Consider the following 13,665-nt stretch of genomic DNA (forward strand, 5'->3'; position numbering starts at 1 on the left):
CCCTCCCCCGTTCATGCTCTGTCTCTCTCTGTCCCAAAAATAAATAAACGTTGAAAAAAAATTTAAAAAATATTAAAAAAAACACCATTAAAGTTGGGGTGCCTGGGTGGCTCAGTTGGTTGAGCGTCTGACTTCAGCTCAAGTCATGATCTCGCGGTCTGTGAGTTCAAGCCCTGCGTTGGTCTCTGTGCTGACAGCTCAGAGCCTGGAGCCTGTTTCGGATTCTGTGTCTCCCTCTCTCTCTGCCCCTCCCCCACTCATGCTCTGTCTCTCTCTCTCTCTCTCTCTCTCTCTCTCTCTCTCTCTGTCAAAAATAAATAAAACATTAAAAAAATATTTAAAAAATAAAACACCATTAAAGCAAATTTCCTAACTTCTTCATCACTTATAAAAATTACTAATAATGTCAGGAAAGGCTGCAATGAATCACTAACCCCATAGCTTTCATAATTTAGCATATATATCCTCCATGAGAAGACATCAAGAGGAAAAGAAGGAAATTGTTTTTAGTTGAGCACCACCATATATGTATATGTTACTTTGATGCCTCCTCTTCTCTAGAATAAAAATTACTTTAGTGATTTAATATTTTATATAAATCATACTATCCTGTCAATTATTACTGAAGCTTCCTGTTGATTTCTGCCCAAGCTTACCACATTTCTGTCTTATTGTAAAGCCTGGAATTGGAGCATTATGATATCAAGTAAATATCCAAATGCACAGAGTTGGTAACTACTGGTTTCCTATAGTCTTTTTTTTAAATTGTCTATTTTTAGATAAATAATTTCCAGAAGGGCAATGGATATAAAGCTCCATGATGTTAACCTTTGATATCCCCAGTGAAATTCAAAATTTGGCAACATTTTACAAGGGGATGTTAAAATAGTTTAGCATGGTTATTTTGAGGACTTTCATGCAATCACAATCTTATTTGCCCAGGCTTCTCAGCACCAGACCACTTACAAGAAAGCACAGGTCTTGAGATGCGATCTAGAGAGGTGGCAAACTTACAGGTTGAACAGCAAAGCAAGTGGTAACTTGATGTCCATCTCTCTTTCATGGAGATAAACTGCCTCTCCATTTCCTGCTCTAGTTCTCTAGCTACTTTTCATCTTGCCTTTTATTTCCTGTATTTGATAAAACAAAGATATGTAGGCTTCTACTAATGGATTTCAATGTAAAGCATCCACACAGTATTGAACAAGACTGACCATCATTGTCTTAACAACCAGTCATTTGACTAGTCTATTTCAAAGGGATCACTGTATAACAATCTTGAGCAGTAATAACTTAAATTGCTTTAAGATATAATTTTTGCCATTTGTGAATGAGGTCCTTTCACAAAATATTCAGATTAGAAGATTCAAATAAAACCTAATTTTTAAAACACTGTAGTACACAGAACTTATACAATGAAAAAAATAAAAGAATATGCTGATTCTTTTATAATATTATCAGACACCAAGTGTCCATGGAAAGAAAAAAAATAGATAAAAAGGACATTTGTATATTCCTAACTTTCCCATTGGTACCCATTGCTCCCTATCTGTTATCAAAATTTAAGTTCTCAAAGAATTTTTTCCAGAGTCCTTGACAGAGTCACTTTCCTTACAGGTTTATCAAAGCCATTATTATTAAAGTATTTTCAGAAATAATTCAGTTTCTCTAACATCTGAGAGAATACTAGAAATATAGCTTCTTGTGCTTATGGAAAATATCACAGCCTGTAACCAGAAACTTGTTTTTAGAATTAGTAGCCTTTGTAGTTTGTTTTTCTGTCTTGCAAGAGCCAATGTCCCATCCTATAATACATAATCTTGATTTCACTTGATATCTGAAGATATGCTCATTAGTGAGAGATAAACCAGACACTGTTAAATATCTGGCTATAATCATAGTTTGGGGCAGAATCGTATCATGATCTCCTCATCACATCTATTACTTGCGCAAATGTATGGCTAATGCTTTACATGACACATTTTTTAAGAAGCCAGAAGACACATCAACACATATTAATTCCCTTTTAGAGCCAGATTTCCCAAATCTGTGTCACACCACAGAATTGTTGTTTTATTTTGTTAGGCTACTTAAATGTATTTTAGCAAAACGCTGTTTATGTATATTTTATATTGAGTTATTATGGCATTCCTCAAAGTAAAAAAATAAATTTGTAACAAAATTGTAGCTAAAATAACATGAGGGATCCTAAGAAAAATAAATCTGTGGATCTGCAGATGAAAACAATCTCAAGCCATGAGCAGCTTGTGTTTATAGAGAAGAAGTCATACCACAAACATGACACTTGCTCCTTTTGGTAAATTTAAATCTAGTGGATGAAGTGGAACGTATAAAGTCAACTTTGTATTTCAGTAAAAAGTCCTCATGAGCAAAACCTTACTTGAAAAATTAATTCAAATTGGCTGGAATGTCTTACATTTTATATTTTACATTAAGTCGATTATTGGCAATAACAGGAAATGCGAATGACACCACTTCAGTGAAATGAATTGTATGGCTCTGGCTACTGGAAGGTGAATACTAGAACAGAATTTACTTAATATCATCATAAAACAATCTGAGCATGGTTATATATCCATCTGAGCATAGAGATATATCCTTTTATTTATATGTACATACCAAATAACATGTTGTATCACAATAAGATGAAACCAAGAAATACAGAAGTATGTAAAATAAAAAGTGAAGTTCTCTCAACCCCATAATTTCACCCCTCGGTACATACCTAAGAGAACTGAGACTATCCGTTCACACAAAAACTGGTATGTGAGTGTTCGTAGCAGCATGAGTCATATTATTCAAAAAGTAGAAACAAACCAACGAGCGAAGAATAAACCAAATGTGCTATATCTATACAATGGAATAACATCTACTCCTAAAAAGGAAATGAACTTCTGATTTGTGCTACACAAATGAATCTAGAAAACACAGGTTAAGTGAAAGAAGGCAGACACAAAAGGCCACATACCATATGATTCCATTTATATGAAATGTCCAAACTAGAAAAATCCATGGAGGCAGAAAGCAGATTAGTGGTTGCCCGGGCATAAGGGGAAAAAAGAATATATGTTGGGGATATATTTTATATCCCTGAGATATACAGATTTTTTGTTGAGGTGATGGAAATGTTCTGGATTTAGATAGTGGGGATGGCTTCACAACATCATTAACATACTAAAACCATTAAATTGTACTTTCAAATGGTAAAGTGTATGATATGTGAAATACAGCCCAATAATAATATGTTTTTTTTTAAGATTTTACTTTTTAAGTAGTCTCTACACCCAAATGGGGCTCAAACTCAACCCTGAGACCAAGAGTCACACGCTCCACTGGCTGAGCCAGCCAGGCACCCTGTCAATAATTTTTTTTAAAGCTACAAAATGTGAGTCTCTGATCACCTTCTCTTGTATAGCTAAAATGTATATAGTACCTATTATCAGAGCACATTTGTAAATGTTTTAGTTCATTAATTCATTTAATCCTCAAAACAGCCCAATGAAGCAACTTTTAAAGATAAGTTGAGGCACCAAGGAGGTTCAGTACTTTGCATAAAGTCCTGTAGCTAATTAAGTGATAGAGCTCTGCTTATAAAACCAGGCAGTCTGGCTTCAAAGCTCAGGCCACACACTAATTACCAGGACCAATGACCATTAAAAGTTGTGATATATACTTCCAGATAATTTTTATTTAGGGAATGGAGGTACACATATGCATACGTGTGGGTGCAGACGGATAAAAACTATACACATGGAACTATACTAGAGGTCAGCAAACTATAGCCCATGGGCCAAATCAGTCTCACTGTGTGTTACCTATGTAGCCCATGAGCTAAGAATGGAAAATGGGATTTATACGTTTACATTTTGGAGAAAGAAGGGAATTAAAAAAAAGAAGAGTAGCATTTCATTATACATGAAAAGCATTTCATGACACATAAAATTCAAATTTCAGTGCCCATCAATGAAGTTTTATTGGGACACAGCCATCTTCCTTTATCTAAGTAAGTCTGTGACTGCTTCTACACTATCAAGACAGAGTTGAGTAGTAACAGACATAGTATGACCCTGCAAAGCATTGAATATTTGTATCAGGCCTTCTATAGAAAAGTTTTGCAGACTCTTGGATTATACCATACATGATACTCTAATATTTGTCTCTAAACATTATGTCATTTTCAACATTCCAGATTTCCTTAATTTCTTTAAATGGCTGCAAAATAAAAATGCACCTGAAATTATCAAAGCTTTCCCCTGATGCAAATGTCATATCCTTCACCAAATTGCTCTCAAAATAGTGGTATTAATTTATTTCCCTCCTAACAGAATGTGAAAATGACCTCCATTTTGGTGGCCTGGGTACCAGCATTTCAAGAAGTTTCATACCTGCCTCACCTGAATACAAGTTCTTCCCCCAACTTCTTAGTAGCCACCCAGCATTGATGCTGAGTTCTGAGCTAAGCCACTCCTTTGGGCTACCTGGTCCAATCAACTTTAGAGGGACCCACTTTGCATTCTTTTCAATTGTCTTATCCTTAGCTTGGACCTATCACATGGAAACATTTGTTCTTTTTAAGTGTTAGAAAAGTGGAAAGGTAGCTACCTCCTGTACTTGTCCCCCTGCACTGGATACTGTTGTGGGCCATCAGATCCCTCCCCATTCCATGTTGAGACTGGGGAATTGCCTTCAGTAGAACAAAGCCACCTTGCCTAAAGTCATGTCCCCTTTTCAGAGACAAACACATCCAATAACTGGTCAATGTAGTTGTATAAAAGCCCATTCACTTCAACTTAAGATAGTGCAATTAAAAAGTATCACCCCAATTCCAGAGCTCCTTACACAACCCACTAAGTCTCGCTGAATTTAATCACAATGAGATTTCTCTTGCCCAACTCGCTCATTGCACAGAGATGCATTCCTGAGAACACTACCACACAAATTGTCTCCAATCAAATCTGCATCTTAGAGTCTGTTTCTCGGGGAAACTGACCTAAAACACTCCTCTATAACTCTTCCCAAAGGAAGACAGATGTGATATTTGATATGACTCCTGAGTTTAGGAGAATGCAGTGAGTACACATAGCTCAGCCCCTCCCACCGTCTCATTTTCTGGGCCAACATCCATGCAGACAGGTGCGTGCCCTTCCTGCCACTGTCCTTTGCAGGGCAATCACCCAGCTTCATGCCACAGACTATGCTTTTCAAAGCAAATCCGAGCAGCTACCAGTCTCTTTTCAGAGTAATGAGGCTTAAAACTATGTGACAATGAAGAGGTAGGTCTAAGGGAATCTTCTCTGAAGTCTACTTTTCCTAGGATTCTACCTCCCAGAATCTAAACTTTGGTGAGGATACTAGAAGTCCAATTGTGGAAATAAACCTAATTGAGGATCTCCAATTTGTCAATAATTATATCAATGATGTGATCTTTATCGGCTTTATTCCTTTGCCTTTGTTTTCAAAACTATGGGACAGATATGAATCATGAGCATTATCCTAAACCACACTGAAAAGAATAGCACCATGTACTTCCAATAGGTAAATCTTCATTTCTCATTAGTAACTATTAACAGTCTGACTTAACAGTCTTACTTAATAATCTAATTTACCTACATTTACAGAGATGCTACTGCAGCAACTCCTTAGATTTGGGGAAGGTTTTAGTTTAAATCTAGGTTGAACATTTTAGACTTAAAAAGCAGTTTTCAAATAGGAAAACTAAGCCTTGTTTCCTCATTATTAATGAATATGGGAACTACCAACTAAGATTTAGTTTGAGAATTAAAAGCAACAACACAAATAAAGTGCCTCTGACAAGACCTTATAAAGTAGGTATTCAATAAATGTTAATTCACAACCCAGTAAGTACTAAGAACTATTATATATTATACCCAAATGGGTCTGCTGTAGGTTTTTCAGAAAAAAATAAAAACACTCTCTCCTTCACTTCCAAAAGATAGCATGACTTTTCATCCCAAGGAGACTGTTTCAAGGCAAAATTCTGAACAATGAGTAGGTGAATAAAGCTCATACCAAAAATAAGCAAAAGTGGGTAACAGGTGACAGAGAATTAGAAACAGAGCAACAGGCAATCACGTCCATTTTCCCCTTTATGTTATGGAATGCACAGAGAGGATGGTATATAGCCTGAATGTTTGTGACCCTCCCAAAGTTCATATGTTACATCCTAACCCCCAAGTGATGGTATGAGGAGGCGGACATTTTTAGGGAAGTGATTATGTCATGAAAGCAGAGCCTTCTTTAATGGGATTAGTGTCCTTATAAATGAGATCTCGGAGAATTCCCTTGTCTCTTCTTCCGTGTGAGGACACACTGAGAAGATAGTGTCTATGAACCAGGATACAGGCCCTCACCAGACACTGAATGAGTTGACACCTTGATCTCAGACTTATCAGCCTTCAGAACTATGAGAAGTAAATGTTTGCTGTTTGAGCCACCCAGTATATGGTATTCTGTTACAGCAGCCCAGACTTACTAAGATTCTATGCCTTTGAAGAGCACTGTTAGCTTTGGCCACACAGTATCCCAGAAATGAGATAGAGAAGAGCCTCCACAGACTGGCTGACCGTGATGGCAGTTACCAGACTGGGACTCTAATCAGACCTGGCCCCATGCATCAAGTCACTTAAGAGCTGCCTTCATTCTGTTAGTATGTGGCAAAGAAAGAAAGTATGTGGTGATTAGCCCCACCATATTCTCTTCTCCTAGAGAGAGAGAATCAAGTCTCCTGATACTTTTTTAGAAAAGCAACTTGAGGGGTGCCTGGGTGGCTCAGGTGGTTAACTGTCTGACTCTTGGTTTCAGTTCAGGTCATGATCCCAGGGTTGTGGGATCAGATTGAGCTCTGCATGGGGCTCCATGCTCAGCGCAGGGCCTACTTAAGATTCTCATTCTCTCTCTCTCTCTCTCCGTCTCCCTCTCTCCCTGTCTCTCTCAGGGTGCCTCAGTAGGTTAAGCATCCCACTTTGGCTCAGGTTATGATCTTACCACTGGTGAGTTTGAGCCCTGCATCAGACTCTGTACTGACAGTCCAGCACGGAGCCTGGAGCCTGCTTCCGATTCTGTGTCTCCCTCTCTCTCTGCCCCTCCCCCGCTCATGCTCATCTGTCTCTTCAAAAGTAAATAAACATTAAAAAAATTAAACAAAAAAAGATTCTTTCTCTCTCCCTCTGCCCCCTTCCCCACTTGCACACACTCTCTTTCTCTACAATAAAAAAAAGAAAAGAAAAGCAGCTTGAACCCAGGGACTTAATAAGAAGCTGAACTGGGTGTGTTTAAGCAATGACCAACACTTGAAAGCTCACCAGGGAGAACCACTTAAGATAAGAATGTTCACTTATGTCAGAGTGAATGCAACTTGATGGTAAGCATTTATTACTCTGGGGACTTCTCTGCTGGGAACCAGCATTCAGGTGAAAGATCTTGCACACTAAGAATAGAAGAAAAACTAGAAAAACTAAGAAAAGAGTGAGTTCCTTTAAATGTCTGGACAGTCTAGGACAAGCACCTGGCACTGGAGGTGGAGGTGGGTGACTTTGGGATGTAAACTCTGGGGATGCAATCAATGACTTGGTTTGTATTTTTAGCCTCTGATACCTGTGATTTTTGTGAACTCAGAACTATTAATACTATTAATATGAGTCATCTGGTCTAAAAACTAAGACCAAACTTCACACACTTCCTTAAGAACTAGTGAATTCCAGAGAGGAGCTAAATGTTCCTTAGCAATTTTATTGAAATCTGTTGAATATAAACTTTATAGCAGTCTTTTAAGTCCCGTGTTATTTAAAACAGAGAGAGAGAAAGAGAGGGAGGAGGAAGAGGAGAAGGCAAAGGAAGGAAGGGAAATCCATTCCTTTAAAATATGTTCCCTAACTCTTTTCAAAAGACCATGATTATATTCCATGGGTTATAATCCAGAAGGCAGTTTGTTCTACAAATCATAAGGCCTGACAAAAAGGACAGAAGAAAAAGTCACCAAAGCACACTCTCTCTGAATTCTATTAGGCATTCCACATGGTATGGAGCACAGAGACAGGGGAGACTTACAGAATGTGCTCAACTCTTTGTAAACATAGGGTATGAGAGATTCCAGTTCAAAGGAAGATCACTAGTTTAAGAAATGGGAGAAAAGTTCGGAGACCTCTCTCAGGCCAGTCATACTGGTTCCTGCAGGAGTGGAGAGATTACTGCAAAGTAGTTAGCTCCATAAACATATCGGCAACGCTTAACATTACACAGAAGAGAAAAATACTGCACAGCATTCACCAAACATCCTCCATATTTTTATACTTGTTTCCTTGCTTTCCCTTCTTTTTTTTAGACAGGAAGAGATTCTCCAGCTCACCTGTTTCAAACCCCACACTTGGCACTAAGTCCATGGTTCCATGAAAGGCTCCGGCCCACGCTGAGGTAGCAGTGGTGACTGTAGTCGGGTCTGTCTTTGTGATGTCACACTGGGGAGCAGGAATCCTGGCTGCACGCACTGATGGCATCAGCAGGGGCCCATAGGACGGATCCAGGGCAGAGCCAGCAGAAGGGTGGTGGTGGCGGTGGTGGTGGTGGCGGTGGTGCATGTGGGCGTGGGGGTGGTGGTGCCGCATGTACACATCATGCATGTGGCTGTAGGATGGGCTCACCTGAGATGCCAAAGGATAGTGCCAGGACTCGGATGCGGGCGGGGGAGGGGCTGGGCCAGTCTGATGCAGGCCGTGTCCTGGCCAGGGGCTGGGGTCGGCTGCAGTAAAGGTGCCAGGGGGTGCAGTGACCTGGAAGTCAGGATGAACACCCCCCAAGCAGGGTGCAGGTGGGGGCTGGTAAGAGCTGGTCCAAAAGGAAGTCGGGAAACTATTCCGCTGGCTTGAGAGAGCTGAGCTGTCTGAGAAGACAGAAAAATTATTTACATAAGATTCAGTTCTAGGATAGACTTGCCTCTACTTGTCCAACATTTTACAGGCAGGCTAATTACCATGCACTCTTTTCTCCGCACACAGAGGTAAATTGATACCAGGTAAGCCTCTGAGCTCCCATACCAAGTCAGTGCACACGGTTCAAGGTGCTGAATGAGTGCCCCCCACCCCTTGTTTGCTTAGCTTATGCAGTCACAGCCTATGCTGAAGTTTGCAAGTATGAGATTCGAAAGCTTCATTTCCTACTGGGCAGATCACTGCCACCAGGTCTGAGCAGAGGTTGCAGGTACATGTGTCGCAGGTAAAGAAAGCTTATGCCACAGGTGTGATTCAGGTGGTTGGAAATGATGATGTTTACCAAACTTCTTACAAATGCAAATATAATTTTCACTCGAACTGAACATTTTAAGGCTGAAAGTAATAAATGGAAGATCACACTTAATTATGCTCACCAACACTCATCTTCCTTCAAGAAGATAACAGTTGCTAATACTTAATGACAGTGACCAAAAGCCCAATCCTAGTCCAGGGCTTTTCATGGATGATCTTATTGGAGCCTCACTCCAACCCTATGAGTTACTGTTATTATCCCCATTTTAGAGATATGGAAATTGAGGCAGGGAAGAAGCCTAAGACTTCACAGCTAGCAAGTAGGAGACTGGGCTTTGAAGACAGGTAGCCTGCCCCAGTGGCTGGCACTCTTCATAACTGTGCCACAAGAGGGCACAATTGCAACCATAACATAAACATCTAGAATTTGGTCATCATTCTGTGGAAATCATGATTGGAGGAGATTTAAGCAGGGACAATAGATTTGAGGAAGGGTTTGGGGGCGGGGGGGGGGAATATAAAAAAATAGCACTTAGAGATAAATAAAGAGGGAAAACCCTCCCCAACTGTTGCCTTCCGTTAAATTTCTCCAATCAATCATCCTAACTTATTTATAGATGACCTTCTATGTACCAAATAGAGAGAGGTCAGGGATGAGCAAAGAGACATCATTCTTAATCACAATCGAGCAGGGGACATATAAATAAATAAACACATGCAATGTATGACCTGGTAGGGCTCTCATAAGGGGAAGCACAGAGAGAGGGCACAGAAGCAGCCTAAGAAAAGATCAATTGGAAAGGTGGGGAGGGCTAGCTTTGTGAAAAGGTAGGGAAGAGTGGTTTAGGCAAAAAAGTACATGAAAAGAAGGCCAGAAATTGCACAGACCCGAACACACACACACACACACACACACACACACACACACAAAATAGCATATGGGGAACAAGAATTCTGTGGGTAGAAGGTGGCAAAAAAATTAGACTAAAAAGTCAGACTGGGTCCAAGAAAGACCCAGATGGGTATGGCCTTGCAAGCTACGTAATGAATGTGGGTGCTGTCCTGAGAAGGTGCCAGTGAGCTTTGGAGGGTTTTAATCTAGGGAATGATACAGTCAGATCTGTGACTGTAAACATCCCTACCTCCAGCCATAGCCTGCTCTGTACTGTGTGGTGTAAAAGAGCAAACACCAGACAGGGAGTCTAGAGAGCTCAGCCAGAGAGCTAGCACCTAGCAATTACGTTATCTGATTTTATGACCTCACATGGATCTGTTGATCTCTCTGTGGCTCACTTTCTTCCATATGAGGTATTTGAATGAAAATGCCAAATATCTTCTGGCTCTATACTTCTATCATTCTGTGAAGTGGCCTACGATGTCTATCTATAGATGAAGATAAGGTTGCCTAGCACATTAGTCATGCATGTGTAATACTATTTTCATACAGGGTTCTAGAGAAAAGAGCCTGGCTAGATCTTTTCATTGAATGAAGAATATCCTGAGAAGTACTCTGAAATAAAAGTATTCACAACTCTGACATAGCCATGTTCTCACTTCATAAATGTCCAGGACGTAATTTCCTTACCTCAGAGGAAAGCTTCTGTAACTTGAACCAACCATAGTATATGTAACTTGAACATAATTAGGGTATCAACATGGTGTTCAAATGTTTCCTTTCCCTAACTCCCCTAAGGACAGTGCCACTAGCATTGCAAACGTCGCTTCTCTGTCCATCAGCCCTACAGCAGGGCTATCATCATTCACCCCATCCATTCTATGGACAGACAGCTATTCGGTATCTCGCATTCAAGTCTGTCCCCACAGGATCTCCAAGGATCTCAAAGCCCTTGGGGAAATAAAACAAATAATCATATTCTCCTAACGGGAAAGGATGGAAGCACACATTGTTCTTCGAGTCTTCAAATAGTCCAGGCGAACTTTTAATTGAATGACTTTGTTTTGTCACTATCACATCTATCAGAAAATAGCACTTAAAGTCAAACCTGCTGGCATCGGGGCAAATATATTTTATTTCAGAACTGTCTTCCTTTGACATATGAAGAGTGGGTGCTAATGACCAACAAAGAAAGTTGTGTAAGCTGTGAGAAGAAAATTCAATTTGCCTTAAATGATGGCCATTTGTAGAATATTCTGTCAACACCCACAGTGCTAGCTGTCAATGTTTAAAATTAAAACCCATACAAAAAGTGTATAGAGGCTCCTTATATTATACAGTGCAGCTTTGCCACCTCAGGGTGCCACTTTTCTGCCACTTTGCTGTCATAGACTCAATCTTTGGTAGCAAACCCTTCATTCTGCTCACAACTTTCATCTCCTGGTGGGGCCACAAACCCATTATGAAAATTGCTAAATCCAACCCAGAGGTGTGTGTCAGAGAAACTGAGTTCCCTAATGAAAATCCCCCGTTAAAATATCAAAACTATGTCATTTTCCTGCGTGCTTTTCTTTTATTTCCTTTCATTTATATACATTTGGACCCAATTTTATAGATGTTTAAGCATTTTGCATATGCATGCACAAAGGTGGACAATGAACAAATTCCTTACCCAAAATATTACCCTATTTATGAATTATTGTATTATAATTAGTGAGCACATTATCAATGAAAGTGGAAACTTATTTTTAAAAACGTGCTCTAAACGTGCTGAACAAAGCTTTAAAATACCTCAGGGAAAAATAAAATTAGAAGCAACTTAATATTTTCCTAGTCCTGCTATGTCTCCTGAGATTAATATAAAGTTTGCAGAGATCTATGCAGCCTTTTTCAAAGACAATGTTGCATTTTACAAGTAAATGAAACAGTATTGAAGAGAAAATATGTTCATGGACAAGTCTACACTTCAAAACCACTATTTGGTATCTTGTTAAAAAATAATCTTAATACAAAGAAACAGATGATATGCTTTGTTTCATGCCTGGGAATCAATGTGCTTATTTCATACGTATGTAAATTTTTTTCATTACACGACTCTTTGCCTAAGAGTACTTAATCACAGCCACATTTGTTTGATGAAAAAACATATGAAAAACTTGTGCACAAACTATTCCCATGCCATATTACTTTTCAGGTTAGTAAAGGCAATTCACAATTGTCAAATGTTAACACTCCATGGTGATGTTGGGCTTAATGTTACTCAGTATTTGGATGATGTTAACACTGACATTCTGGCACATAAAAAAATCTGAATATACTTGGGTTCAATTTGCATTTGGAATTTAAAAATATCACACACACACACACACACACACACACACACACACACACACCTTATTTCTAAATGATAAAAATGACAAAATTGATATGCTGTCTGATACAACCCACCCAAGGCATACCCAGTAATCCAGTAATCTCACTGGGTGAATTATACAGAAATATATCTTAAGGACACAGAAGAGTTAGCATGGAACATGAAGTTGTTCTTTCAATTTCATAATAGCCGGGATATCTTTTGTATTAACTGTAAATATTTCTGAAAAAAAAAAAGTCTAAGGGCAAACAACTTAAGCCAGAGAAAATTCAACATTCAATTTCAACCTTTAACATTTTACTACTTAATTAAAAAAAAAAACTATATTAAAAGGAAAACGGGACAGTAAAATGTTGTAAAACCTCTATCTTAAGTCATCTTAAAAGTCTCCAGAAAACACATTCTTAGAGTAGTGATTCAAAACATTAATGTTAAAAGGTAACATTTACCTTTTTATTAACTTCAGTGAAAAAAAAAATGCCACTCAATTCTTAACCCAAAGTGTCCTTGCTGTAATTTAATTCCCATCCTCTTATTCTGCTTCCCATGAAAACAAAGTGTTGGGTCAGAGGTGAAAGGCTACATTTTCCAATGTTTTCTGTCACTCAGGAATTAGTCATTTCCATCATGTCCAAAGATTGTCCTCTACTTTGCTCTAGAGTCGCTCAAAATGGACATTGTGACTCTACAATGAGTTTCAAGGAGGCAGGATGATGAAGTCAGACCACTCTTTCCTTCCATGTGTTTGTCCGAAACTTGCCATCAGCAATAACCTCCAGTGCCTCCTGGAGGTGGAGCCCAGCTGTCTTTTCTAGTCTCACCCAGCTTAAGAGACCCACCCTCTTTCCCATACTCCTCTTTTGTTATTTTAGGCTAGTACTCATTCTGAGAGGTCTTTCCTATGAGAGTGAGTTGCTCTAAGCAGACACTATGTAAATCAATTAGCAATAAATATTTACTTTGCAACAACAACAACAACAACAAAATATCAAGTTCTCACCATGTAGCATGGTTTTTAAGTTAATGACATATTTTGCTAAGCGTCAACTACTACTCGGCTTTCCTACATAGACACACACACACACACACACACACACACACACACACACACACACACA

General features: G+C 39.1%; 1 protein-coding gene across 4 annotated transcripts in view; it reads right to left on the reverse strand.

Annotated features, from left to right (window-relative positions):
- Positions 1-13,665, reverse strand: part of VGLL3 (vestigial like family member 3) — a 49,426-nt gene that overhangs the window by 17,562 nt on the left and 18,199 nt on the right. For all 4 annotated transcript variants that reach the window (XM_040484226.1, XM_040484224.1, XM_040484223.1 and 1 more), the window contains exon 3: positions 8,387-8,917. In XM_040484226.1, coding sequence (XP_040340160.1) covers positions 8,387-8,917 — 531 coding nt within the window. The remainder of the gene's footprint in view (positions 1-8,386; positions 8,918-13,665) is intronic.

This window comes from Herpailurus yagouaroundi, unplaced genomic scaffold (genome assembly GCF_014898765.1).
Source record: "Herpailurus yagouaroundi ecotype Mexico unplaced genomic scaffold, PumYag 162, whole genome shotgun sequence".
In the NCBI taxonomy this organism is placed as follows: Eukaryota; Metazoa; Chordata; class Mammalia; order Carnivora; family Felidae; genus Herpailurus; species Herpailurus yagouaroundi.